The sequence below is a fragment of the Acipenser ruthenus genome, chromosome 17, assembly GCF_902713425.1.
Source record: "Acipenser ruthenus chromosome 17, fAciRut3.2 maternal haplotype, whole genome shotgun sequence".
Lineage (NCBI taxonomy): Eukaryota > Metazoa > Chordata > Actinopteri > Acipenseriformes > Acipenseridae > Acipenser > Acipenser ruthenus.
In genome coordinates, this window is record NC_081205.1 from 8,431,551 (window position 1) to 8,459,101 (window position 27,551).

The 27,551-nt window shown below is 35.9% G+C and overlaps 3 protein-coding genes across 5 annotated transcripts in view; 2 read left to right on the plus strand and 1 right to left on the minus strand.

Moving 5' to 3' along the window:
• The window catches only part of LOC117423399 (ATP-binding cassette sub-family C member 3-like), an 86,286-nt gene extending 83,211 nt beyond the window's left edge, over window positions 1-3,075 (plus strand). For 2 of the 3 annotated variants that reach the window (XM_034039090.3, XM_034039091.3), the window contains exons 30-31: window positions 404-598; window positions 2,580-3,075. In XM_034039090.3, coding sequence (XP_033894981.3) covers window positions 404-598; window positions 2,580-2,688 — 304 coding nt within the window. In that variant the 3' untranslated portion in view covers window positions 2,689-3,075. The remainder of the gene's footprint in view (window positions 1-403; window positions 599-2,579) is intronic. The other variant, XM_058989911.1, reaches the window with a different exon arrangement.
• Window positions 3,076-4,443: 1,368 nt separating this feature from the next.
• Window positions 4,444-12,363, minus strand: LOC117423400 (luc7-like protein 3). The gene is made up of 11 exons (XM_034039095.3): window positions 12,133-12,363; window positions 11,465-11,531; window positions 11,095-11,134; window positions 10,860-11,004; window positions 9,870-9,947; window positions 8,890-8,994; window positions 8,377-8,538; window positions 7,306-7,658; window positions 6,718-6,881; window positions 6,139-6,335; window positions 4,444-4,849 (listed from the first exon to the last, which is right to left on the minus strand). The coding sequence occupies exons 1-10, from the start codon at window positions 12,229-12,231 to the stop codon at window positions 6,172-6,174; spliced, it is 1,377 nt and encodes a 458-aa protein (XP_033894986.2). The 5' UTR covers window positions 12,232-12,363; the 3' UTR covers window positions 4,444-4,849; window positions 6,139-6,171.
• Window positions 12,364-13,303: 940 nt separating this feature from the next.
• LOC117422889 (ankyrin repeat domain-containing protein 40-like) lies at window positions 13,304-27,128 on the plus strand. Its single transcript, XM_034038103.3, has 5 exons — window positions 13,304-13,786; window positions 18,042-18,190; window positions 20,541-21,050; window positions 22,534-22,715; window positions 23,416-27,128. Exons 1-5 carry the CDS (start codon window positions 13,653-13,655, stop codon window positions 23,557-23,559), a joined length of 1,119 nt encoding a protein of 372 aa, XP_033893994.2. The 5' UTR covers window positions 13,304-13,652; the 3' UTR covers window positions 23,560-27,128.
• Window positions 27,129-27,551: the final 423 nt, after the last annotated feature.

A 27,551-nucleotide genomic window follows, 5' to 3' on the forward strand; every position in this document is an offset into this window, starting at 1 on the left:
TGGTACAAAATCTCTCCCAACAATACTACCAATGGCCCGCGTCACCAACACATTCTGGGGCATAAGTTTCGCTTTGGCACAAAGGGGAGAACGCTCCAAATAAACTAACACCCCTTCCCGGAGCCAGACCCAGACCAGCCACATATGACAAGAATTACAATGAATACACTGTTAACCCCCTAATAGCCTTTGCTTTATGTTTTGCATGATTTAAGACATTTTGGCCACACTAAAGGCTTTGTCCAGGAATAATGTGAACGTAGTTGTATACTGTTTTCATTTGCTTCATAACTGGACCTGCGTTGTCAATTTACTAATTGAGTTGTGAAGTGCATGCTGATATTTTGCTGTGATGGACGTGCTTAGGTACAAGTTACAATTCTAACATGTCTTTTGGCTTCAGTGTTGGTCAGAGACAACTTGTATGTCTTGCAAGAGCCCTGCTGAGGAAAACTCGAATTCTGGTCCTGGATGAAGCTACTGCTGCTATAGATCTGGAGACAGATGATCTGATCCAGTCTACCATCAGAACCCAGTTTGAAGACTGTACAGTCTTCACTATAGCACATAGGCTTAATACTATATTGGACTACACAAGGTCAGTACAGGGGAAATTCTTTAATTCTTAGCTTTAATCAATATGCAGTTTTGGCTGATTTCATGGAGCACTAACCTTGGACTACCTAATGTTACCATAAGGTAGTCCAAGATTAGTGCTAATCAGGTTTTTTGAAACCAGTTACCAAGGGATAGTAATTACAGTTAACCCTTTTTATCTTGGATAAAGTAGTAGGGTTTATGTCTTTAAGAAAGCTCAGTATCTCAGTACACCACCCTAACCTTTTGTTTGCTAATCAAACTATCACAGGGAAATATACATTGAAAAACATAAATTCAGAGTCATGTCCCGGATAACGCATAACTACCGCAGGTGTTGCGTAAGGTGTCGCTTATTGTACAAGACGTAATTTCATGAAGTTTGGGTGTGCGTAGACCGCAAAGCGGCTCTGGCTGCTCAACCTGTGCAAAATTACATTCATTATACAATAAGAGACACCCTACAACACAACTTTGAACTCACAATAATGAAGATTGTACTCAGGAGTCGCTTTACAATGGAAGATATTTTTATTTTTGTAAAACATGACTTTTACACCAGCATGGCGTGGTGATACTACAGTATTTATTAAAAAGCAGTGCAGCCAGAGAAGCGTGTTTTTAAACATTTTTTTGTGAAGTTAATAGGATGCCCCATTTTACAAAAGGTACAAGTATGTATGTTTGATTTTTTTTTTTTTTTTTAGGGGGGGGGGGGGGGGGGGGTAACATTGGAATTAGGTGTGGTGTTCTATACACAGAATGACATTTGTACACAGGATAAGAGGTACTTCACTGTGATGGGTTGATATGCGATTTACAATTTTAAATGATGTGCCAGTTAAGAGGTCTCTATATTCAGATGTGTAACTGCATATTGACAATAGAAGGTCAATATTAACTCTTAACCACTCAAAATATGAAATATACCAAGGCTTTTATTGAAGGCTGTTTGCTATGCATGGATAATGCCATTCTGTATATGTTGAAGATGTAGGTCATGGCGATTTTACTATTTCATAATATGCAGCATTTGCAGCAATAGGGTGTGTATGGTACCGACGTGCTTGGCAATATCATCATGCTCCAAACACAATGTGTAAAGACTATTCAAACCAAGGCGGCCACTTTTTTTAAGCAAGGTAGTTTTATTTACTGTGTTAAAAATTGTTTGGTTTGTCCAATTACTTGCTGCTGCATTCTATCAGTACATTGAAGGGTAAGGGTCTTAGGAATCATGTATTATAATAATGGGCTATTATAATAAACCAGCATACCTAATTAGAATTTGGGGTATGGCAGCAGGCCTGAGTATTAGATTATGTGAGTCACGTCACATCCCCATCCCCCATCCGACCGGACATAAATCTAGGTGACGTTTTAAATTAGAACTGTTTCCATTCAGCCTTCTTTTTACAATTGTTTGCTGTGGGGTTTCCTCATCAGAAATAAATCTTAAAATGCTGCCAAACATCTGATCTCTATCGCTTTGAACCAGACATGTTTATGAAATAATTTCAATAAAAAATAAATAATAAAACCATGAGCTGAAGACCTACTCAGACGTGATTTGTCACTTCCAACCTACAGCAGTGACAATGAGTACCAGGAAACTAAATGTAAAAGTTTGATGTCTCAATGCATTATAGTATTCTTTATACATTGTCCAATTATAGAATACATTAGTACGAGTGATACAATAACACTTTATTTAGCTTGTCACAGTTGTGTAAAAAATAATAAGACGTGTATAACTGTGGTAAATCCTGTTCCCTTGGTTGCACAATAGTCAAGTTTAAACCTGAAAAACTTTGATTTTAGTTTTACCGAATAACAATTTCCAAAACAGCTGAGAGTTGATAAACCAAACTGATCATAATGAACCTGTACAGTGTACTGGAATATGTTCACAACCATTTAACTGTGGAGCAGATTACAAAGCTACAGCAAGTGAATTAATCTATCTTTCTTATTCCCAACAGGGTTCTAGTTTTGGACAAGGGACAAATAGCTGAATTTGACACACCGACAAACCTTATAGCAAAGAAAGGAATTTTCTACGGTATGGCCAAAGATGCAGGACTGGCCTAAAACCATTTCCTACAAATTGCAGTGCCTTTTCCACCGTTAAGAGACAATGCAGTGAATGTATATTGTCACGATGTATGTTTTTTGAGGATTATTCTGTACACATGAGATTTCGTACAGATGCAAGTATGACCAGCAACCAAGTTTATTACAACTTAAATATTTGTTCGCTATATTTTTGTACTGTATTTAAGTTTAACTTTCTTTTTTTTGTTTACTAATTTTATAGAGAAAGATAGAGTTAGTTTCTTTGGGGAAAATACTGTTGCAGTATGAGAGGTTAATTTGTATACCAATGCATATCTGTAAAAACTTGAATACTGGCAGGAATACCAAATTTTAATTATTCTTTTGTTACAGTGCAAATGTCTATTAAAGAAAAACAGAAAAAATTGTGTCACTCTCTTTTTGTTGTAGCATCCGTTTAAGCCATTAAGCTTTTTTTCCCAGTTGAGCAGTGTATCCAATAAGTAACTCAATACATTTTCTTCAAGAGTTTAATACCTTCCATACATGTCATTACTTCTGCAACTTACCTTCAAAGCTTGTCCACAGGGCCATTTTACTGCCTTAAAATACTTAAAGTAGTTAGGTTTTTGGACCCAGTATGTTAAATACTTTAATAGTATTTCCAAACAAAACTAACTGAAGAGGGGTGGAAAAATTGTAAACAATGCTGTGAATAAGTAATTTACTCACCAGTTTTGCATCTGTGACCAACGTATTTTCGTTAAGTAACACGGCCAAGGAATCATGATTACTTTTGATAAATTCATACTTTCAACTTGGGATAGCATGATCTTAAGATCAGTTATTTAACTGAAAAGGCTATAACAAAATAACAACAACTGTATTTTAAAATAACAGCATATTTATTAAGTTAAAAGCTCTTACTTTAATCTCCAAGGTTTCGTGCTAGTTCTTAATGGTACTGGCCCAATTCTGGCAATCGGTTTTATTAACCTCAGACAACTTTCTTCTGCCAGAGCTGCAAGAACAGGACTACTGTATGTACAAGTCAACAACACACACAAAAATATGTTTTGTAGCCAGTATCAACAGCATCCTTCTCCAAGACATAAAACAAACTCATATGTGCAGCAGTACGTTTTGAGAGTATTATGCAGTGAGCTTTTCAGTGGTACATTTTACAGGCAAAAGCTCTTGATCAGCTTAATCAGAGATCACAATATTGTTCTACCCATGCCAGATACTAATGATTGCTTATATAGTAAATCAGCAGACCATTTTCTTTTCATTTGTAGAATTACTTATCCTTCTAAAAAGTAAGAGTGGAACACATTCCTTGGGATACAGCCACTGTTACCCACCAAGGATTATAGTTTTCTCCATGAACCCAAACAAACATTTTATTTGTTGTATCTTTTTATTCTTATTTGAAGTTTAAATGGCAACAGGTTTGTTTCCAAAAGGTGCCAAGTATAACAGCAATTCAAAAGCATGAGCAGATTAATCCTATTTATCCATATAATCCAAATATGCAGATTTTCTGGAGTGCTCACAACAAGCATAGTAAAACCTGCTTGAATGCCGATCCATAAAGACTTGCATTAGATTAAAAAAAATAAAAGGACTGTGGCACTTACTTTTTTTTCTGTTTTTTTTTAATTTTTTTATTCATAATCAACATGAAAAGATACAGGTCTTATTAAAATCCCAACACAATGAAAAGAAACTCATTCACACTTTTCAAAACTAGAAGTGATCCAAAAGGCCTTTTGCACTACACCTATCATGAAAAAAAAAAAAAAATTGGGAGGAAACAAGTAGAATAAATTGTTTCCATCCAAACACTGTACACAAACAGAAGACAGTGTGGTGTCTTAAAATGACTCTAAAGTAGAACCTGAAGTTACAAACTGAACAAGCCACATGTACAAGAAATTGTTTTTCTAAATACATGTAAACAGAAATTACACAAATGAATAGCAAATTTACTTCTTGGTGGTGTGTGTTGTGGCATTATCTGAAGTAATGTGACCAGTCCTCAAATGAGCTTGAAAATGGCAACTGAACTATTTTACATTTTATTTTTTCTGGGCCACTACAGCTCTTGTTCACCTTGTTTTAAGCAGCAACATCATAACTTCAGGCCAGGCTGTCTTCAGTTTCTCTTTCTCCTGTAGACTTCTCAGATTCCACCCTACAATGTGACAATGTTAGGAAACCACACAATTAAACACAGAAAACAGACAAGTTGATTTAGTCAAAGCACACAAGGGCAAAACACTGTACCCCAAAACATTTATACTCGAGTCCTCCCCAGCCTCACCTAACTGTAATATGTATTGTAAAGACACAGCTGGCAATTGTTCTTTCTAGTATTTAAATGTAAAACCCAGCACACACAATAACTGGTAATCAATTCTTACGGTCTTTCAACCTTTTGATTTCTAATGTATTTTTGTTATGCAACGGCTTCCGCTTTTTATCAAACTATGGTAGCCACCACAGCATTAAAATACATTTTCTATGACTATTTCCTACACTGCAGGAGAAATGTAACACATACCTCAGTTTAAGACTTGAATGCACTGAATGTGTAATAAGAAGCTGCTTTTTATGCCTCTTTATTGGAATTACTCTAAGCAAACTAATTCTTGGCAGCACTGCATCCCTACATACAGCTGAAAAATAATCCCATGGTGAAAATGCATTAACAAGTAGTACACAAAGAAAGAAAAAACCTTTTGAACAATGCTATTAAACAAAAATACACAACAGCAAGCTTAAAGTTTACAGGCAAAAGCATTCAAACATGGATGTGGGTAGAGAAAGGAGTACCTGGCGTGAGTACCTGCACAGTTTGACTGAATCCTTGTTTTTTAATTTGGCTTTTCATGGGTCGCTCACAACACCAACGCTGTGTGAGGTATGGAAGTCAGCTGCAATAATTCATAAACCCTACACTTCCATCAATCCAGTGCTACTGGCTCTCGAGTTACAGAACAAACTGCATTAGAATGCAAGGCAAAGCAAAAAACTGCAAACATCCTTGTCATTAAAAAAAAAAAAAAGACTAGCAAGAGTATATATAATACATGTGCCTCTAATGGCAATCAATAGGAATTCGATCAGAATGTTAAAACGAATAAATAAAAAGTTTAGTATTTAAATTGACTACAGAATAAACCAGAGAGACTTTGGGGGGGGTGTGCAGATAACATTTTACAAGGAACATTTAAAAGTTGAGCTACAGTAAAAAGGTAGGAGGCACAAAAGTTTTGGGGATGTCCTTCAGTTATAAATAGCCGACACAAAATAAGGTACCTCCACATGTTTGGCAGGACTACACTGTCGTTCCCTTCTGGGTATGTTTTTTTCTATTTCTTCTCATCGGGCTAGTTCCATCTTCATCCGTGCATACTTACGCTGCACTATTAAACAAAACAAAAACAAAAAACCTTGCCAACATTAGAAGAATGCACTTACCTCGGCCTGATCTGAGGTCATATCAGATCAGTTTTAATTGGACTGAGTGTCACCTTCAGATTGTATGTTTTCACTGGTGCCATTGACCTCACGCTTTGGAGCATCAACCTCCATTAGCTCTGGCTTGGAAACTTCACTCTGCTTTTCATCACCACTCAATTTCCTGTTGCTCTTCTTCTCATCAGGATCCCTTCGATCTACAATTAAATCAACAAATACATTTTTCCCATAACTTCAAAAAACACTCACTTGCACTAAATAAATGTTAATTATTCACCTTGTAAAGGTGAAATATTTGCATATCCAGAATTAAACAAAACATATATGCCACTACAGCCAATAGAAAATAGATTTTAAAGAATGGGTACCACTCCTTTAGCCAAGACACAGTATTACGACATAATTGTGCGCTCAATCTTGGGTTTCCAGGGAAATTATACGTAAAGCTCCTGGCTTATTCTGCTGCCATGTATCAGACTTTTTGGTTGCAGAGGATTCCGTGGGAGAAGGATTAAAGTCAATATCGTCCTAAAATACAACCACCAAGCCTGTGGTGCCTCTGTATGCTTCACTTCTAACCTTTGTCTTTTGACTTCCTGTCTCTATCCTTCTCCCGGCTTCGGCTCCTGCGTTTGTGAGATTTACGCTCTGAGCTTTTCGACCTCTTCCTGTCTCTGCTGCGGGATCTGTGCTTCCTCTCTGAACGGTCCCGGCTGCTTCTGCGCCGGTCTCTATCTCTGCTCCTGTTAAGGTAACAAAATACAGCTTAGAGGCTTGCATCCCAGATGGAAAATGTATGCTTCCAATACCAAATGGATGGTACTGAACTCAAAACAGGTCTGATAGGAAAGCGAGCTAAAAACCTAAAATAGGGATGCTTGCTTATGTCTCAAAAGTGTAGTACAAATCTAGAAATTGTATCATTTATTTTAAATTAGACTCTGCTGTACAAAAAGGACATTCTGGCTCTGGAAAGTCACCAAAAAAGCAACCAAACTAACCCAGGGCTTAACAGCACGAGCTCTGAGGAAGTGGACAAGAGGCCGGAATCGAATGGGCCCCTTCCTGTAGCTTAGCTGTTATGGTTTTATGATACACACCAAAAGCACAACACATCTACTTGAAGCAAAAGACACATTCCCATTTTAGCATTATTGCTTGACTTACCTGCTAGGCTTCCTGTCCCGTTCCTTGCTTCTGGATCGCTTGCGTTCTCTTGAACGGCTGCGCCGCCTCTCTGATGTTCTGCTGGAGTGTCTGCTGCGTGAATGACTGCGCCGACGTCTATCTCTATCTCGCTCCCTTTCCTTCTCCCTCTCCTTTTCCTTTTCTCTTTCCTTCTCTCGCTCTTTCTCCTTTTCTCTTTCCTTCTCTTTCTCCCTCTCTTTCTCCTTCTCTTTCTCCTTCTCTTCCTCCCGCCGTTTCTTCTCTCTCTCTTCTCTTTCACGTTCTCTGTCTTCTTTTTCTTTTTTTCCTTTGTCATCACGTTCCGGCTCTTCTGACCGTCTGCGTAGTTTGTCCTAGTGGGGAGGAAAAATAATTTAATATTGCACAAGAAACACCGTTGCTACAAATGCATCACCCATTTTTAATAAAACTATGTATTGCATTCAAATATCCATAAGTGACCTTTATTTTTAGAAGTTAAATCTGCAGCCACTGAACAATTAGAACAAATTCCTGAAGTGTGTTGAATTTCCATGCAAGTTTAAATGCATAAAGTAATTGGAACACCTGGAGGCAGAGTGACCTAATGGCTAGTCTAAATCAGCCACTTCTCCAGTTCTAACCCTGCGTTATACTGCTATGCAGCTCTGTAAAAAGTGTAACTTTATCTTGCAATGTATTACATACAATTACTTTGAACAATTCTCCATCAGCTTGGGCTTCTGACCAGGCACTCCTTTAAGAGTTCATTCTCTGGTAACAGTCATCCCAATACAACCTTTGCTTACTTGCCAACTTTTGCATGAAGTTTTCACCTTATTAACACTGATAGGATATTGAGGTTGCCACTCTTTAAACAAATAGCTTTTAAAAGTGTTTAAACCCCAATTCTGTTTAGCTATGTTCTGAAAGAGACCTTACAAATTATATTGTATTTGGCACATCTAAAACTTACATGTATATTAAAACATATCTTATGAACGTTCAATTTTTTTTTTTTTTTTTTTTTTTTTTTTTTTTTAAAACACCCCACTACGGTAATCCAAGTATTTATACTGAAGCAACACTCACCTTTAACTCTTCTACAGTAGACTTGATTTTGGCATAGCCCATATGTTGCTTTCCCATCAAGTGATCATCTACTCTGGACTGCGCATCCCCTACAATTAAAAAAGCACCACAAACTTCACAGACTTCCATTTGCTTTTCCTGAGCTGCAAAGTTTTCAATTGTCTGAAAGAAAAAAAAAAAAAAAAAAGAAGAAAAGTGATACATTCAGTTTCCTGCCAGGTTTCATTTAAGACCCCTTGCAACCAACTTTTTTCTTCTTTAAAACAATTTGCAACTTTAATACTGTAAATTCTTCCATAGCCTCTTCCATAACAGTAGCTGCTGGGAAGCTACAGCATGCCCTTTTCCACTCCATATAGTAATAGTTTATATATTACATCAAAAAGTAAGAATTAAATATATAAACTATATATTAATTGTAGGAATATTAAAAGCTACATACAGGATGAACGATAGAGGCATTTAATAACCTTTTCTGCAAAATACTACACATGCATTGCAAGGCATACTTACAGAAGTTGATGATCTAAGCAGTTCCCTCTCATCTTTTAACTGTTCAACAAGTTTCATCATTCCCTGAGCCTCCTCCACTCTTCCCTCTGAACCCAGCTCTTCAATCTATCAAACCAGGAAATTGGACCATAAAAAAACAGGTTAGTAACAGTGCGATTACTGCGAAACTGTAGTTTATGAAACTGCTTTCTTTTCATTGTGGTTGTTCTTATTTTATTCCTCAAATCTCACTGAAAGAAACACCCCTGAATCACACTGTTCAATAACCACTCACAAAGCTAACAGTCCACAGGGTGTACACAAGAATTACACAAACCGCCAGCTGATCTGCTGCCAGTGACTGTAAAGAGTGATTAGACACCGTTTCAACGATAACTTTTAGATTACAACATATAGGCTGTATACCTACACTGAAAAAATTGCAATACAAATCTATTTTAATTTAAAAATGCAGTCAGAACGACATCATCACATCCTTGTATTTGTTGTTAATTGTCTTTTATATCAAAGGCATTTAACCTCATTGTGTAATAAGCATGGTAATTTAGATTTAATTCAACAAGACAATTCAGCTGAATATAAATGGGTTGCAAATTCAACTTAAGGATTCCCTCTGTGTGTACACAAGACAGCTTACTTCATGTTAATCTGGTAAATCTGCAATTTGGCTCAAACTAAATTGCAACAGTTCTAGAAGGCAATCAATTTTGTAACGTGCAGACAGGCATATAGAGGACCATAAAATGAGGAAGAATATGGCAAAGTATTTAAAGAGTCTAAAGGCCAGTGATCTGAAATGCTGAACATTTTAAGCAGGCTTTTATAAACTGCTGTAAGACTTGTCAGCTTAAATAAAATAACATAAAACCCAGGAAAAGACATGTATGTTTAGCAAACTAAACACTTGAACAGTATTTAAATGTGCCACAGAAACCGCTTGGAATCTATTTACAGTGGGTACACAAATGGAAAGGACCTACCTGCAGCAGAAGGTCTTCAATTTTCTCAGTTAAAACTTGTATTTTCTCCTCATTTTTGCCCGAAGGCCCTGGTGCTTGCTAAACAAATAGGAGAGGAATATTATAAATACATAAATAGATTTAGAACAGAGTGTTTAACAAACATTGGATTGTATTTATAAGAGCATGCTTATTGGATATTAAGCTTTAGACATGGCTATAAAGATACCAATCATATAGCAAACTGCATCAACCAATTCTCATACTACTACAGACACTGTTACACATGCCTGTGAACTTGGTTAGGCTAAACAGCTATTATTCTTTCTCACCCTGTAATTCTGTTCACATGCCTAATGGCCACTAAACACCATGTGCTGTGATGCATTACAAATAATAGAACTGATAAGAACACTTTACACCCAAAGCAACACATGACCATTAGATTAGATTCTATTTTGGTAGTATGTCTAGTGAACTGAACTGAGCAATCAGAGCTATCCATCCAAACGTGTGTTCAACCAGGAAATACTCAAATCTAAAAATGACGAGATGCCAAAAAAACTAATTTATGTGCCAATTTTAATTTTGTACTGTGGGTGATTTTGTTGATAGTGTTATCGATTACAAAATCCACAATGGTAAAATGATGAAAACATCAAGGAAGTACACTGCTAAGAAACTAAGTATACATGTGGTTTACAGAACATACAGTATATTCTAAAAAATCTAGTTATGTGACATTGAATGTGGGTTGCTTCTGGTGTATATGGTCATGTCACAGTGCAAACGTCATGCTGCCTTACAGCCTCACAATGTGTCCTAAGAGTGGCAGTCTTAAGTATTTCCCTGCTGACTGTGGGTGCTTGTGAGGCAGAGCTAAAACTTGATGTGTAAAATGTTTAAAAAACTTCAAAGTGGAGACATCCCATTTTAAAAAACAAAGCTATACTTTCCTACATGGTTGTGACCAAAATAAGTGTCTTTTAAAAATCATAATGCAGAACTTACCCCAGAATTTTGCTGGGCCTGAGAAAGTGCCAGTCTTGCATGACCCCTACGAATTCTGCGTTCCACCTCTGCTAACAAGCTTTGTAAATACCGAAGAAAGTCTCTTTCATAGCCCTCTTTCATGAAGCGGGAGCTCTTTTCATATCTGCCATAAGAGAAAATCACTGGTTAATGCACACATTTTTCATCAGTTACAAAAATAAAATTAAAAAGTAGGAAGGAATTCTGGTCTTACAGTTTCCGTAGATTTTCATCGTGGATTTTTTCACATGGACCTATTTGGAATTTAAAAAATATATGAAGTTTGCAATTATTGAATTGTTTGATGCACGATTAGCTGCAGTATCTGGGGAACCTTATAGCTTACTAGCATTGTATTAAGCCTACAGGACTACAAGATTCCTCAGGATAGTACACATTTTATTTAAAAAATGGTACAGCATACAATACAGGTACAGTATAGCATCTAACACTTAATATCCTTTGCTGCCAAATGTATTTATTTTTACACGATTTCCATTACAGAATGGAAACCGTAGGAGTACAAACTCTTCTTGGATTTAGCAGGATTTGGCGTTTGTAAACAAACTGTGGGATTCACTTACCCAAATCAGATCGTGTGTTTGTGAATAATTCTGCTGGACAAAATCCACAGAGGTAATATTTACATACCTGAAAAAAAAAAAAGATACCAATTACTAGTGTTCTTATTACAGCAACACTCTAAAAATTGACCAATTCAGTAAATCTGACGAAAGTTTAAATGGTTAATACAGTTAAAAAATGTGGACGGTTAAATATGACACTCGTCAACTGCTGTTTTTGTTATAAATATACGTTTTGCATACAGTTTTATTGTATATTAATAACCTGTCAATTAATAATCTCGCAAACAAAATGTTTAATGAACTGATAATTATTTCGAATTTTTAAACCTGCCATGTCTAGTTATTTTCTTACAGGAAGGAAAGCCCTGGACCTACAAGGCAGCCCTGTTGTACTGTAAGACCTAAATTGAAAGCGATACACTGTACCGTATATATTGTATTTGCATATATTTGCATTCACTTTTACTTAGTGGCGCATAAGAATAAGGAAACACTGAAATGTTCTACAGTCTGTATAGCACTACGTCTGAGGAACGCGCTGTCTACGATACGAAGCGAATTTTCTGTTGTAGGCTGTTCCTTAGTTTTTATCTACCACCCCCGGCCCGCTGTATAGACAACCTTTGCCGCTTTCTTTCTTGGGACATTTATTAATCTAAACTTACAGTCTCGTGGTCCCAACGCACGTTACTCCGTTTTTCGTCCGGTGCCAGGTTCCTATCCCGGCCCATTAACTCGTCAAGTAACTGGGCGGCGGAAAGCATTTTTGTCTCGGTAGTGCGTTTTTTCCCCCTCTCTCTTTCTCTTTCTTTCTCTCTCGACTATACTGATCCAAAAGCAGCAACGAAATGGCGGACAGTGCAATGTGCTTTACCCACAAGACACCACGAGATGGGTCACTTACCGTAGAAACAATAAATGTGGATACTTGCGCCACACCGTACATCTGAACTGAGACGTGCGCCCCCTAGTGTGGATGATTAGCGGTATGTTCCAGCTGCTATCTCAATCCGCCCAGAAGATGGTGGGTGATTACTAGCTGTAATTACAAAAACAAAAAAAAATTCTAACTACCTGTACTATGATTTGTAATTAGTAACATTTAAACTGGTGGGCAAACAGTGTGCACTTTTTTTTAAAATTATCAGTGTCATGCCTATAAGAAATTGCTACATTACTGCTGCACGTATCCCAGCATCCATTTAGCTAAAACCAGGTCACAGCCATTATTATTATTATTATTATTATTATTATTATTATTATTATTATTATTATTATTATTATTATTATTATTATTATTTATTTCTTAGCAGACGCCCTTATCCAGGGCGACTTACAATCGTAAGCAAATACATTTCAAGTGTTACAATACAAGTAATACAATAAGAGCAAGAAATACAATAACTTTTGTTCAAGCAAAGTATAACTGTGTTTGTCAACTAGCACTAATCGTCCCAGAGGGCAGATTTTCTTGTGGGTTAAGGGTTAAATATTGAATATTTAAATATTGACAATTTAGCATAAGCGCCTTTTGTCTACCTTTTGTCTATATATATATATATATATATATATATATATATATATATATATATATATATATATATATATCGTATATTATTTTTTATTTAATCTTGTGGACATTGCTTCCTTTGTTGCACATCCCATTCCTTAAAAAAAAAAAACACTGACTACTTGTATTATTTAAAAATGAAATATTGAATTCATATGTTTTAGTTAATGCGGAATTAATTTATTTTACTTTTATTTTTTGTTCCCTTTCCTCACACCCGGTGTTAGAAAAGCATGCTGTTACCTATCCGGAAGTATGAGTAGGAACTAAAGCTGCAGCTCTCAGTTGTTACAGTTAAATCTGCCCTCTGGGACGATTAGTGCTAGTTGACAAACACAGTAACAGTGCAATACAGTAAAGCAACAACTGGTTTATCGAGATAGGTTGACATACTAAGAAAGGCTTTTGTTGTATTAATTAACAATGAGCAGCTGCAATTCTAAGTTTAAAAAGGTTTTTTTTCTAGGAAGTGCGCAATCAAGCTGATTTACTTTCAGTGGGCGAATATTAATTTCTAACTACATTTTCGATTCGTTAGGCACATAGAAACAAAATTAAAATAACACCGTTTATTTCTGTTGTTACTGAAGACACCGCTTTTATTTTGTTAATAAAATGACAAGCCCGTCAGTCGATAAAGAATTGCAGGAGAGGTTGAGGGAAGCGTCTGCTATCGGGGATCTGGAAGAGGTACAAACGCTAGTCCAGAGCGGAGTTCATGTCAACTCGCAAAATGAAATAAATGGATGGTAAGTTTATTATCATATTCCTTTATCTTCTCAGACCTAACCGTACTCCCATTAAGGCAACCCTACTTTACAGATCTTAAAGTAACAAAGGGGGACTATTATTATTATTATTATTATTATTATTATTATTATTATTATTATTATTATTATTATTATTATTATTATATGTGCTTGTAATGAACCTGGAGTTATGCTAGATATTTCTGCGAGGAGGCTAAGTACATGCTCAAGACGCAATGCTTTTACCCACGGGTGCAATTTGGCAAGCCGCTTGAGTCCTGATGTGCACTATTCAGTTTTGTTTTCCTTACACAAAAGCTGTGCAAATTGCACACTACAGTAACAGATTGCATGACTGTTGGGTGTACAGCATTTAAAGATGCTGCCAGACCCATTGCCAAACTTACCCGTTTTTATCCCCCCTTATTGGATAAGCCGAGAGAAGGATAACATGTTTGTTGTTTTATAGTAAAGTTCAAGTTGATCCTTTGTTATATCCTTTCAATCTTATTACTTTCGTTTAAAAAAAAAAAACATGGGGGTCAGATGTGAACATTGGTGTCATCAAAATGTTCCTAGTCATGTCACATTGTCTGTGGTTCCTTAAGCAGTACTTTGATACTCCCTTTGAGGCAGGGTGGGGCAGCAATGGCACCCCCTTTTTTATTTTTATTTTTTATTTTTTTAGGGTGTGTTGGTGCATGCCATTTAAATGGAGATGATGAGCGCTCTCTCTCTCTCTATCTATCTATCTATCTATCTATCTATCTATCTATCTATCTATCTATCTATCTATATATATATATATATATATATATATATATATATACAAACACACACACACACACACAGACACACACACATAGAGTTGTAGTCAAAAGTTTACATACCTTGGTAGAAGCAAGACCCTAAACTGGTAGAAATACCAAAAATTTCAAATTTCAGTGGGGGTTAATGACCACTGGGGGGACTTGAAACCAAAGGTGTTTCACAATATTTGGAAGCGTGGTCCCTAAGGTTCTTACAGCAATACTAACGTTTTAGGATCCGCATCCCCTACAGGGTAAAGGGTTGGGTTGAAGTTCAAATAAAACCCGTCACTTACCCCTCATATGCCAACTTGCCTAAAGTAATGTAGGTGCTCCTGGTATTTTTTTCTCGAAAGCTCTATTCATTATGAGACGAATGAGGTGCTACACATGATGGTAGCGTCTAAGTTGAGCCCAGGGTGATTTTTCTGGTCAGGGTCACTTTTTCACTTTATATTGACCTTTGCCAGATCACAGCTTGAAGGGGAAATTAAAAATAAATAAATAAATAAATAGCTTTTCTGAACTCAGCGGGCCCAAAAACCTTCAGGTTAATTCTTCTAGCAAAATCTGAGACAGTCAGGCAAGGCTCTGGTTGAGTTGGTATGGAGTGACCCTACTTCAATTTCTAGCTCCCTTAACTGTCTGTTTTAATATGTTTCTTTGCTGAATATATGTACTGCATTTCCTGAATATATGTTCCACTGTTTCTTGTTCACCACAATTACTACATAACCAATTTTCCCAAAGATGATTAAATGCTGTATGCCCTAACCTTAGTCTATTAATATTGGTTTCTTCCTCTTTATTTTTTCCTTTCCCCATATGTTGTATTTCCTGACTTTTGTTTTAATAAAATCTCTCCTTTCCACTGTTTTCCCATTGTTCTTGAATGACACCCACTCTTTGTTTCATCCAGTACCCAAATTGTTCAGTTTATATTCAGTTGAATTGACTAAGGCTTGGACTGGAGTGTTTAATTTCATGAACGACTTCAATATTACATGCATTTAAAACATATTGGGAAAGCATAATGTGGATGAGAGTACGTGTGTACAACATGTTTGTGTATATGGAAAATGCATTGAATTAATATTGGATACATAACTTTACCCTGTACATAATTGTATTAACAAAACAACTGACCTTTCTAATTGGACATACATATCTTTGAAAATAGTTCAACCTTTAGGGTCAATTATACACACTTCACAACTGGAAAATGTTTATACTCCAAACTATTAACATCCCTAGAAAAAGGAAAACTAAAAACAAATGCTGTTTATAGGCATTGTGTTCACCTAACTTATAGGCTTATTTTATGAACAAGGTCAAAGGGACACTGTGCACACAAAATACTAACTTTGTATAAATCACAAAGAGATGACGTACTGCATATTAAAAATATACAAAGGTGTTTTTTTAAAAAAACGTTATTCTCTTGCAGTGCTCTCATTTTGTAATGTTGTGTAAGTTTCTATTTAATACTGACACTTTCATTTTGTTTTTAGTATAGTAGAACTGACCAGTTAACCAAATATATTAATAATAATAATAATATTATTATTATTATTATTATTATTATTATTATTATTATTATTATTATTATTATACATGTACATTAAATCACTGAAAATAAGTTTCAGACCTATTCGACCAACACCCTCTGTGCCCAATGTGTTTCTAATTTTGAAGTTCCACTGTGCCTCTACACGTTTATAGTTCTAGTAAAATAAAACCCATTGATAAGTAACTTGGTTTACTGGTCAGAAGCAATCATTTCTAATTATTTAAATGTTTTGTTTAATCTTAAATTGCAGACTTTTGGAAACCGCTGTTCTACTAAAAAGATATCCAGTGACCTACACTAGAACAAAGAAGCCCAATCTGTTTTAAAAAGATCAAATATGACACGTAAACTCTAGACTGTCGGCATGGCTCCAAAACCGGGGCAAATTTTCGGACTGCTACATGTGGTCTCAACTATCTGGAAAAACCTGCTTCCAGATGTTTGAACAGCTGCCTATTCTTTAAAAAAATTAAACAAAGCACACAGTAGTTTCAAATCATACATTTTACACCGCATTGATCAAGGTGTTGCATCCAAAATAAGTTCAATGTTCCAAACAAGTGAAAACAGCCCAGGGTTAATTTCAGGACTCAGAATTGCAAGTTGCACTTCAATGTAAGGATGTTGCTCAATCTTGACATTCTTTATCTCATGGTTTGGGCGAGATTTACAGTATTACCGTAGAAGTAAAACAATCGTTAATTTAAGGGCGCTACATTTCAGTGTTGGACTATGACTCTTATAGTCTGCCACACTAGATGACATAAAATCCATTGCATAAAAAACCTTTATGCAACCATGGATTTGTTTTGTTGTTACAATCTAACTTTGTGATCCTTGTTTTGTTACAGACCTGTATTATGTTATTGTGCTATTTGAGAAAGTCTGGACAGTGTAGAGGAATACTGCAGAGGAACTAACCGCAGTCCTTTTAAATAATACATCAGAATGCATTTTAAAAGCACGTGGTTAAAATAGGTTTCTGCCTGTACCCATGTTCTACACTAGATTCCAGGCTAGCAGTCTTAATTCTTACAAAGTTGTAGTAGTGTATTGTAAACTGCAAACAGTACATTACATTCTCATACATCGGGTTCAATTCCCACCATTTGCACAAGGAAACACATTTACAAAAATGGTAAGAAACATGAGTCCTGAAATGAACTTTATGTGCACTCGTTAATGTGTGGAGTGGTCTTCATAGTGGGTTGGACCATTTTGCTTTCAAGTGGAAACAGGTGGAGGTTTCAGGGATTTTTGTCCTCTGCTTGTCACAGAACGTTGCACATGGTTACAGGCTTGATCTGTCAAGACTTGCTGGCGACCAGAGTTGCTTTCCGGTTATTGTTGTCTGCAAATGCCTCCATTCCAGGAACACCCTGGAGACTGTCATGATGGACAATGCTGGTTGGCTGGGACACACTGTCATGCTCCTTGTGAAGTCACTGCAGTCCTTCTGCATACCCATTATTGTTTCTGAATAGTTGCACACAGCTTATATAGATCTAGTTAGTAGATCACAAGGCATGTCACGTGACAACATGCATTGCAGACTAGAGGACATTACATGTATTACTTGGCCATTCTTTTGCAAATTGAGCATTTTACTGCTGAAAGAATATAGCATTTATTTTTTTAGTTAACCATGCAATGGGTGGTAGGAGGTTTGCTAAATAATCACGCAGTATTTTTCAGCCTCCTTTGCTTCTGACCAGTAGCTGATCAAATGTGTTCAGGGCTCAGATATCCAATCTAAGGAAAATCACTGCAAATGAAACGGCATGTTCTTTCTGTGTTTCTTTTGTGTTTTTTTTTTATTTTTATTGTCCCTTACCCCACTTGACTCCAGTATCCTGGTGTTTTTTTTTTCATTCAGGACTTGTTTGCATTGGGCATGCAAACGAAATCATAGACAGATAGTGTCCTATCTGTTAAGTGCAGGTGCTGACAAAGACATTTTTACTTCAAAAGGAGAGACAGCAGTCCAGCTAACTTCAAAACCTGATATCAGAAAACTTCTGGGAGGTAAGCCAAATCGTATCAATAAATCTCTTGACAAAAAAAGAAAAACAAAACCATAATTTGTGGTATCCAAGATTCTTTTAAAAAACTATTAATAGTTATTGCGTTCTTTCTCAGTGTGTGACCAGTTATTTGTGTAAATCAAATAATTTAGCAAGAGTTATTGCTGAAGTCTGAACAGTTGTTTTTAAGTTGGTAGTATGAATAGCCTATCGCAGATGCATGCAGCAGTAAAATAAAACCCAAGTGAAAGGCTCAGTAAAATGTATTGTCTTACTAAACTATAGTGCCAAACATAGCCGTAACTTGTGTTTTCTAATCATTACCTGTCACATTGCTGAGGTTTGCTGCATGGTGTCTTCTGTATATCAGATAACCTGAGCTGTGATTATTGTTCACTTCAAAACAGAAAAACTAGATCGACATGATCAGAACATAATAATTATACAGTGTTGTAATATATGACCTGCCATTTGATGCTGCTAAGCTGTAGTCATGAAGATTTGTCCACATTTTAAATTATAGTTTAAATTCCCATACTGAGAAGACTGACAGATACAATTGGAACACAAAGGGGACTATTTTAGTTATATGCACTGTAACCAGTGACAGATCGTAATATCTACCATCTGAGTTCTTCTTGCACACAACACATATTGTAAAGCTTTCCCTTCAATAAAAGATGAAAAATATAGCTTGCCTGTTTAGTATCTACAACAGCAGGTACCTGCATACCATAGATCATCCCCTTTGCTTTCAAAAGATCCGAGGTGGGCTAATGCCTCTTGAAGCAGTTTTGTGTTCTTTAACGCACCCCTGAAAGAAGTGGATGGAGGTTGTAGGTGAGAAATAGTATATTGTTTTTTTTGGTTTTTTTTAACAGTGCAAACCAATTTGTGCCTACTATTATTAGAAGTAGTATTAAAGTTTAATAAGAAAATAGACAGCAAACAATATTTGTGGAATAACACTGTTAGGGTTAACTTCATAAACAAAAAAAGTACAAACTAATCCTCATTGGTCCACTTGTGCTTAAATGGCCACCATATTGGCATATTCTATGGGTCACATTTCAAGATGGGCCCTTCATAGACAACAGGTCACATTCTTAAATACAGACGGTAATCTGAGCACCAAGTCTGGTGATGAACCTCAGCCCCGGTAGAGATAATTTTCACAGTGATTTTGGGACAGACTATGTCCGAATACATCCTTCTAGGGTGGGTACCTGAAATTAATATTTTAAAAAATTAGGGGTGGTGGTAAGACAAATGGCAGTACCGGGAGTTGAGCTTTTCAAAATGTAAAGCTCTTTTTTAATAGAGATGATAGACTAGTTACAAGAAAAGGGATGAGTCATTCATTCTTAAAGGCAGCATCAGCATCTCTCCCAGCATTAGTTATTCAACGCAGCAGTGTCTCAATCATATGTTCTGTAAGAATTGGCACCCACGCCCGAGTGTTTTTACCTGTAGCACTCTCAGAAGCCCTTTTGGGAGTGTTCATTTACATAAGTATGTGTGGGATGGCAGGAAAGTGTCTACATATTTGCACAACTGTTGCATACCTGCCATTTTTAGCACTAAATAATGCGTAAAATATGAATAGCAATTTTGCTGCACAGCTTGTCTGCCTCCCCTAAAACGTCTACTAATAACTGCATCTCCCAGAATACAATGTCTTCAGTTACTAGGAAACTGTACACAAAAGAAACAAACCCAACAAACTTTTTCCAATCTCTGGCTAGCCCTGTTGTCTTTGCAGCCAATGACAGTAAGAATAAGAAAAATTTGAAGAGACACAGGTTGAAGTATAAACACCCCAGTCCAGCTACAAATCCAACTGGAACCATTGTCAGAGGCAACCGCTATAAAAAGGTGCCTATAATATCAAACAAACTGTTTTATAACTTATTAATGCATTTCCTTCTTTTATTTATCTGTATGGCTTTATATTGAAGTTTTAACATGTTCACTGAGTTTAAGAATTTAATGTTAAAATATAAATAACGTAATTAATTTGCAGAGTCGGTGTGATACCGCGAACAAAATACGCTGAGCCGATAAAGAACCTTGTAGAATACATGTGTGGCTGTACATTAGTTCAAAGTAACATTGCAGTTAAAATGGAAGGCTCTTTTTTTAATGCCTACCCCATTACCATTAAAGATTTACAGTATTTCTCGAGATTACTCATGACTTCAAGGTAATGTTGCATTTTACCCCCTGAAAATACATTTTACTCTGTGTTAAAATTAGAGGGTAAGTTGCTCCCAGCCCCAAAACCTTACCTGGAGCGCTGGTTTTACGTATATAATATTGTATGTTGTTTGTTCTTTTTTTTTTACCCACAGTAGAAGAAACTGAAATAACAGAAACAAAGGAAACAGAGTTGCCAATCATTCCAAACTATCTAGCAAATCCCCCATTCCCTTATGTTAAGACTGAAACGACTGATCTATCGGAACCCCACAACGCACCCCACAGTGGAACGACTTGCATATCAGAAGAATCTGAGTATGACAGCCATTCTTCCCCTGCAATATCCCCGGATCCGAGCCTCCACTCTGACACAGATGCACAAAGTGTGAGCTCACATATACCTGTAGCTGAACAGAACGGAGTCTCCCTGCATCCACCAGGAGCCATGAACGGAACCGCCTCAGAACCTCACCATAAATACGCACAGCAGCACGTAACCCAGAACAGACCGTCTTTACTGGCCCCCAATGGAAATGCAAGTTCACCAGTCGCACCCACCAGACAACAGTCAATACCTCAGCAGCTCAACAACAATCCGATGGGGTCCATGCCAACGTTTCAGCCATTCTTCTTTACTGGGGCTTTTCCGATGAATATGCAAGGTAAATAAACAAGAATCCGAACATAATATATATTTTTTCTTGATAATAAGTAATAATGAATACCCAGCTGTGCAAACATGTTGTATGTTGTAAGTAGGTTTGTTCTTCAATACCAATATAGGAAACATCATTGTGAGCTATATAATCATTTTGTAATAACTTGTTGAGCCCCATTTCTAAACAAATATTTCACTTATTTAATATTTCACTTAATATTTCCGTATTGCTTCTGAAGTGTGTGACTGGAAAGGTTCCACCTTAATTAACTCTTAAAAACATTTAGTGTCTAAAAAGTATCTGAAAAGAAGCGATGTGAAAAACAAGCTCATGCACACAGAGACCCTCGTGACTGGAATACTTAAAAGCAGATTGTATTTAATACCTAATGTACAGTATGTGCTGTTGGTTTTAGGTTTGCTAATTTTAGTTTTTTTAATGTCACCAGAAGCTCACAATTGTATTACAGCCATCTATGTGCAGTCTTAAATGCCATTTATTAGTTCAGATGTATAGTAGCAAAATAACTAAATAAGATAGGGAGCTGAAAATGACTATAACCTATGATCACATTCATGGCCAGTGTGATCAAGATGGAATACGAATTACCATTATTCATAGTAACAGCCCAATGACCAAATGATAAAACATGACACATCTTAAGAGTTTCTTAGTGTGGAATGTTTTGTGTGGCTACTGTATCGCAAAGAATGAGCTATATAATATGGGGACTAGTTTGTTAAACAAATGAGTGGTGCTCTAAAAGCATGACTACATAGATACAGAACATGGATAGAGCCTAATTGATTGCTTGTTTTGGGTGTTATTGGATGGTGGAAGCAGGGCTTGTACTGATAAGCTGCTGTTAACTTAATAAAACCTGCTTGCGCGCTGCTATGATGAAATTGAAATACAGAATGCTTTATAAATCTGTCAGCAGCCACTGCTGCACTGTTTAATTGCAAATGTTTTAAAGCTGCAGTGATTGCTTACTACATTCTTCCATGGGTTAGCCTTCTGGGCTCTCTGCTTTAACAGAAAGCGAACCTTGAACAGCTTTTGGGTACAGTTTGGATACATTTGACACAGACTTCCTTAACCAGCTTTGCATTCTGTGATCCAAATAGGTATTCAGTATCTACTGATTGCAGCATTACATCTTCAAGCTTGTAGAACTCAGGAAGCAGCTTTGAAAAGATACCTTTTAAGTTATTGTTGGAATCCAGTTACAGTTTTTCAGGCAGCAACCTCTTATTATTGCCATCCTGCAATAGACAGTATTAAGGTTAAGAGTAACTAACACGATCCCATCCTACGTGCTGATAATCAATAGAGCTTGATTACCATAGAGGGTTTTCAATGCCTAGCTATAGATCAATGTTTTTAATTGTACTGGCGACCCTATTAAGATACTGAAGTGTAAGTCTGTGTTCAGCATTTCTTTTTTTTTTTACTCACCTTGTGGTTTTATAAATATACATTTCAGAACTGGTGCTGAAAGTTAGAATCCAAGACCCTGCAGTAAAAGAGAATGACTTCATTGAAATTGAACTTGATCGTCAGGAACTGACCCTCCGAGCATTACTCCGAGTGTGCTGTCGAGAGCTTGGTGTTAGTGTTGACCATGTGGAGAAGATACGAAAGTTACCCAACACAATGTTGCGAAAGGTACGATCTAAAAACAGCCATTTATTTAGTTACATATTTATTCATCCCAGTTTTTAAACGATGCATATAATTAAGACGTCCTACGATACTGTTAAGTAGAATTGTCCATTGGAATAAAGCTTTAAGAGAAAGTAGCGGGGTTCTGAAAAATATAGCAGTACACGTCCCCACGTGTTGCTACAACTGTTTAAATAACATTCCTGTTATTTTTATTTTCATTGTTAACATCCTAACTTTTTACACTCTGCTTTAAAAGCTCTTTTCAAAATGGCTGCTGTAGTGCACTGGGGTTTGAGATCTGTCCTTTAAATCAGTGGTTCTCAACCCTGGTCCTGGGGACCCACTGTGTCTGCTGGTTTTCATTCCAACTGAGCTCTCAATTACTTAACTAGACCCTTAATTGAACTGATAATTTGCTTAATTAGACCTTTTTAATTGTTATAGTTAACTTGAAATATGCAACTGTTAAGAGCTGAAAATAATTTAAAAGGTCTAATTAAGTAAATGGTCAGTTCAATAACTTGACAGTATTAATGTTTGCCATTGTTGATTCATTAAAATAAACCTTGCTGTTTTTTTTTTTTTATATGAAAGTTTTGTATTACTTTAGTTTTTAGAAACTAGAGCAAATCCAAATGGAGTGATTCAATTTATAGCCTTTTTCTAACTTTGTAGATTTTTTTTTTCTTTCTTTCTTCAGGACAAAGATGTTGCAAGACTACAAGACTTTCAGGAGCTGGAAGTAGTTGTCGAGAAAGCAGAAACCTTGTCTTTGTTAGGTGGACAAGCCTCCTTAACTGAAAGGCCTTGCTATAATAGGAAAGCTTCAAAGCTAACATACTAACCTGCTACTGATCGATTTGTGCGGTACATTATTGTGTGTTTCGGGGCTCTGTGAAAGGCAAACTTCAATCCTGTTTTAAACAGTGAAGTTTTTTTTTTTTAAATCCTGTGTTGTTTTCACTTCCCTGTTGGTTATCCATTTATGCTATCTTGTTACATTTCCAAAGGAGTGGTATTGCATTTTCTATCAGCTACATCAGTGGATAACATTGTCCTTTTTTTCCCCCATAGTGGTGTCAGTGAAAAATATAAAATGCTACAGATTCATTTTTAAATTAATGCAAGAGGGGGTATGAATTTACATCACAGTTGTGTGGTATTTAAAAAGCTGCAAGTATGATATATTGTTTAAAGCAGGGGTGTCAAACTCCAGTCCTTGAGAGCCGCAGGGAGCTAGGGAGAGTACGTATTCATACGAACTAAAAAGCATTGTGAACTACAGTGAGCTGTCATGCTTTTGGTATCAACATAAAAACTATACGTACTTCTATTAAGATCCGATATATCATGAATAGAAAGTTTCACGATTCATCGATACACAATGAATTGCTACACCCCTAATAAACAGGTGACAGTACAAACACATTGACCTTTTGTAAAGTTTAGTTGAAGTCCCTGAAAACTTTCTGCTACTACATTTGAGACTTTGTAAAATATTTAACCTTGAAAATATGTTAAATGTTTTAAAAAATATAGATATTGTTTTCTAAAAAGCACCGCTGCATATAAAATTAAAAAGCACAAAAACAGTTTTGGTTGGAAAAATATCCTAACAAATGGTATCTGCCCCAGTACTCCCCTCTTATTTTGTGTCTGCCTCTGCTTCCAAACACACAAGAAAACCCACTCATAAATGATATTTAGAGTTTCAAGGTTGCGTAGCTTCAAACACTATTTCAGTTACCTTTCCCCTTCACTTTGGTTATGTTCGAAATTATATTGTATGATTATGAGTTCTGTGGCTCCAATACTGACTTTGAAAAAGCTTTTTTTAAAAGCTGTATTTCATAGTCTAAAGCAAATATTACTCATCAAAAAGAGGAATTAACATCTTGATTTCAATACATGAACAATGACACAATGTATTGGACTTTTAAAGTTGCTATGTTAATAGAATTTATAGGGTTCTTGCATGTATAACAGTTTTATTTGCTGTCATATAACTACTGTAAGTATACTAGAAAGATATCAATATGTAGATACACATGTTGTTTATCTTCCCTGCAATTAATAGGTGATTTTTAATTGTAAAACATATAAAAAAAATCTGCAAGTAAAAGATATCCTAATCATGCACAGCATTTGTAGCAGAAGTTTAAAATAGAAACTGTTGTTTTTGTCCATCCTTTTACATAACATTACATGTCCGTTCTACATTTTTAAATGTGATTATTTATATGATTAAACATGTGAAAGTGTTGGATGTTAAACGACAAAGTTGATCTGTGTTTAGATTGGAAGTTTTCAGTTTTTTGTTTGCAAATGTTAAAATCAAGAAGCCGTTTAACATTGCCAAGTGGCCTCTTGTGTCGTTACCCTGTGACCTGTAATAGGATTAAATGCTTAAAACTATGAATCATATATATAAATTCAAAAACAAAATAACTAGATTATTATTTTTTTTAATTGCTTTTACTACCTTTTTTTAAAATCAATGAGTTACTAATGTTTTGGTCTTTACACTGTGAGGTATCCACGAGAGAAGTGAATTTCTAGTGAAAATGTCTGTGTACTTGTGTGGAACTGATGGAGGCTCACGGTTCCCAAGCTAGCGTGGTTCTAGAGCTTCCATTACTAGAGGCGAGCATTTTCCAACATGGCAGGTCACTGACTGTTACACTGCTGCATTTTGACGGAATGGCAATTTTGTTACAAATGTCACAAAGGTGAGGCATCTTTATAATGTGTTTACAAGTGGGTTTACATTTAATTTAATGTGGAGTGAACTGGGATTTTTTTTTATTTTTGTGAAAGTTGCCTTTTAGATATTTTTAAGCAGAAAAGCACACTTGTTTAAATACTGGTTAGATGGTCAATTATTGCTGTAGCGACCAATCATATACAGCTTGTACTGCTGCTCATGTATCTGTTTCTCAGGTTTAATATAGTTTATTTTGTGTTATTGCTAACTTTAATATTACAAAATAATGTTAGAATTTCTTACTAAAATCTGAGTAAGATTCACCAACAGTACTACACATGTTCAGATACCTTTTTTATTGGATTTTGTTTAAACAAGAGAGCAAGTGCACATAACATAGATAAGCTACATTTAACTTGTTCATCCGCTGTGCATTTTAATTTGCTTAGTATCTTACTTTCACTATATACAGTAAGTGCTTGTAATACTCTTACTGGAGGTAACATGCATTATTTACCAGACGACGGTACTTAATTTAAAGGGTAATATTTAGTGTAAACTTTTACCACATGAAATGTATACATATAGTACGATTTAAAAAAAAAAAAATATATATATATCTATATATACCACTATTACATGCATTTAGTGAAACCCTTTATTATTTGCTGGTAGTTCCAGTTGATTCTAAAGAATATCCTTTTAATAGTATTTAATTTCTTCTTTATCCATTAAGCAACTAAAATAAAACTGCATAAGGTATTACCTGGTGCAAATACTACTACAGTAACTGCACTGTGACACGACAGTACATTCCAATTCTGTCAAGTGCAATTATTTGGAGGTATATAAAGGAAAAGTTGATAGTAGATATATTTATTTTTTTGCCTAAGAAGGTTGTAGTATATCGTAAGATGGGAATGAATAAGAATGTATTAATTTGTTTCTGTTAACACTACTATTACATTTGTACAAGGTAATTATATATATACTCTTATTCAGTGCAGAGAGATCATTAACCCCTATCATCGAAATCCTAGGCTTTCCTATTAACAGCTATCTTCCAAGTAAGGTCTCAAATTAGGTTGGATTGTGTTTTGTGTCTTCCTTTTTGTGTTGAGCCCTCTCAGGTGGATGACCAGCATTGATAGAAGAACAGAATCACTGTTTATAGAAATTAACCTGGTATTCTGATGATGGAGACATTAATGTATGATCACACTTTAACCAACACGCAGAATGGCAGCAATTTTGTTTTTAAACAATAGAGAATAGGTTTAAAACTCGCAAGCCAGTAAGCAAAACTGACAGGCTGCTTCGGTTCTACATACACTGTCAGAGGAATGTATTTAAATAGACTTTGTTCCATTAGCAAGAAGTGTAAATGGTTAATAACAAGCTACTCCATTCTTCAGAAGAAAGGCTGACATGTCTATACACTTGCTGAACCTTTCTAGTGTCAGCCATTCATGTACTGGTGACACTAACTGGTTCGCCATAAAACTACAACAGTGAACAATGTACTAATTATTATTTATGTACAATGAGTAGAACGTTATTGATGACTTAACCTATGCATTCAAAGACTGATATTTTTATATGTCTGAAGTAATTTGATAAATTCTTAGGCACTTTTTAACCTGTGTTAATTATTGACCTATTCTGTTAAATACCTGTTGTTTTAAATAAAGCATGATAAACAAAACAAATTCACCTGAGCATTTTTTCCCTAAATGTTTAAAAGGAACACTGTCCAGTTTTGTTGTGCAACACTGTAGATAAGTGAGTCTCTGCAGAAATGATTATCTTTAAAGTGCTGGTGCGTTCACTTTCACACTACATTAGTTTGTTTTGTTGCATAAAGGAATGGATCGAGTGTGTTGAAGAATAAACATGTAATTTACAGAGGGACTGCTAAACATAAACAAGAAAGTATTTTGTAATGGTGATTTTAAGATATTATTAACCACTAGAGGGAGTAATACACAGGGGTCTCCATTCCTGGTCATGGAGTGCCAGTGTCCCTCCTGATTTTTGTTTCAACTGTACCCTAAATTACTTAATTGAACCAATTAAGTGCTTATGAGAGGCTAAATTGGTCATTTAATTAATTGGAAAAATAGGACAACTCT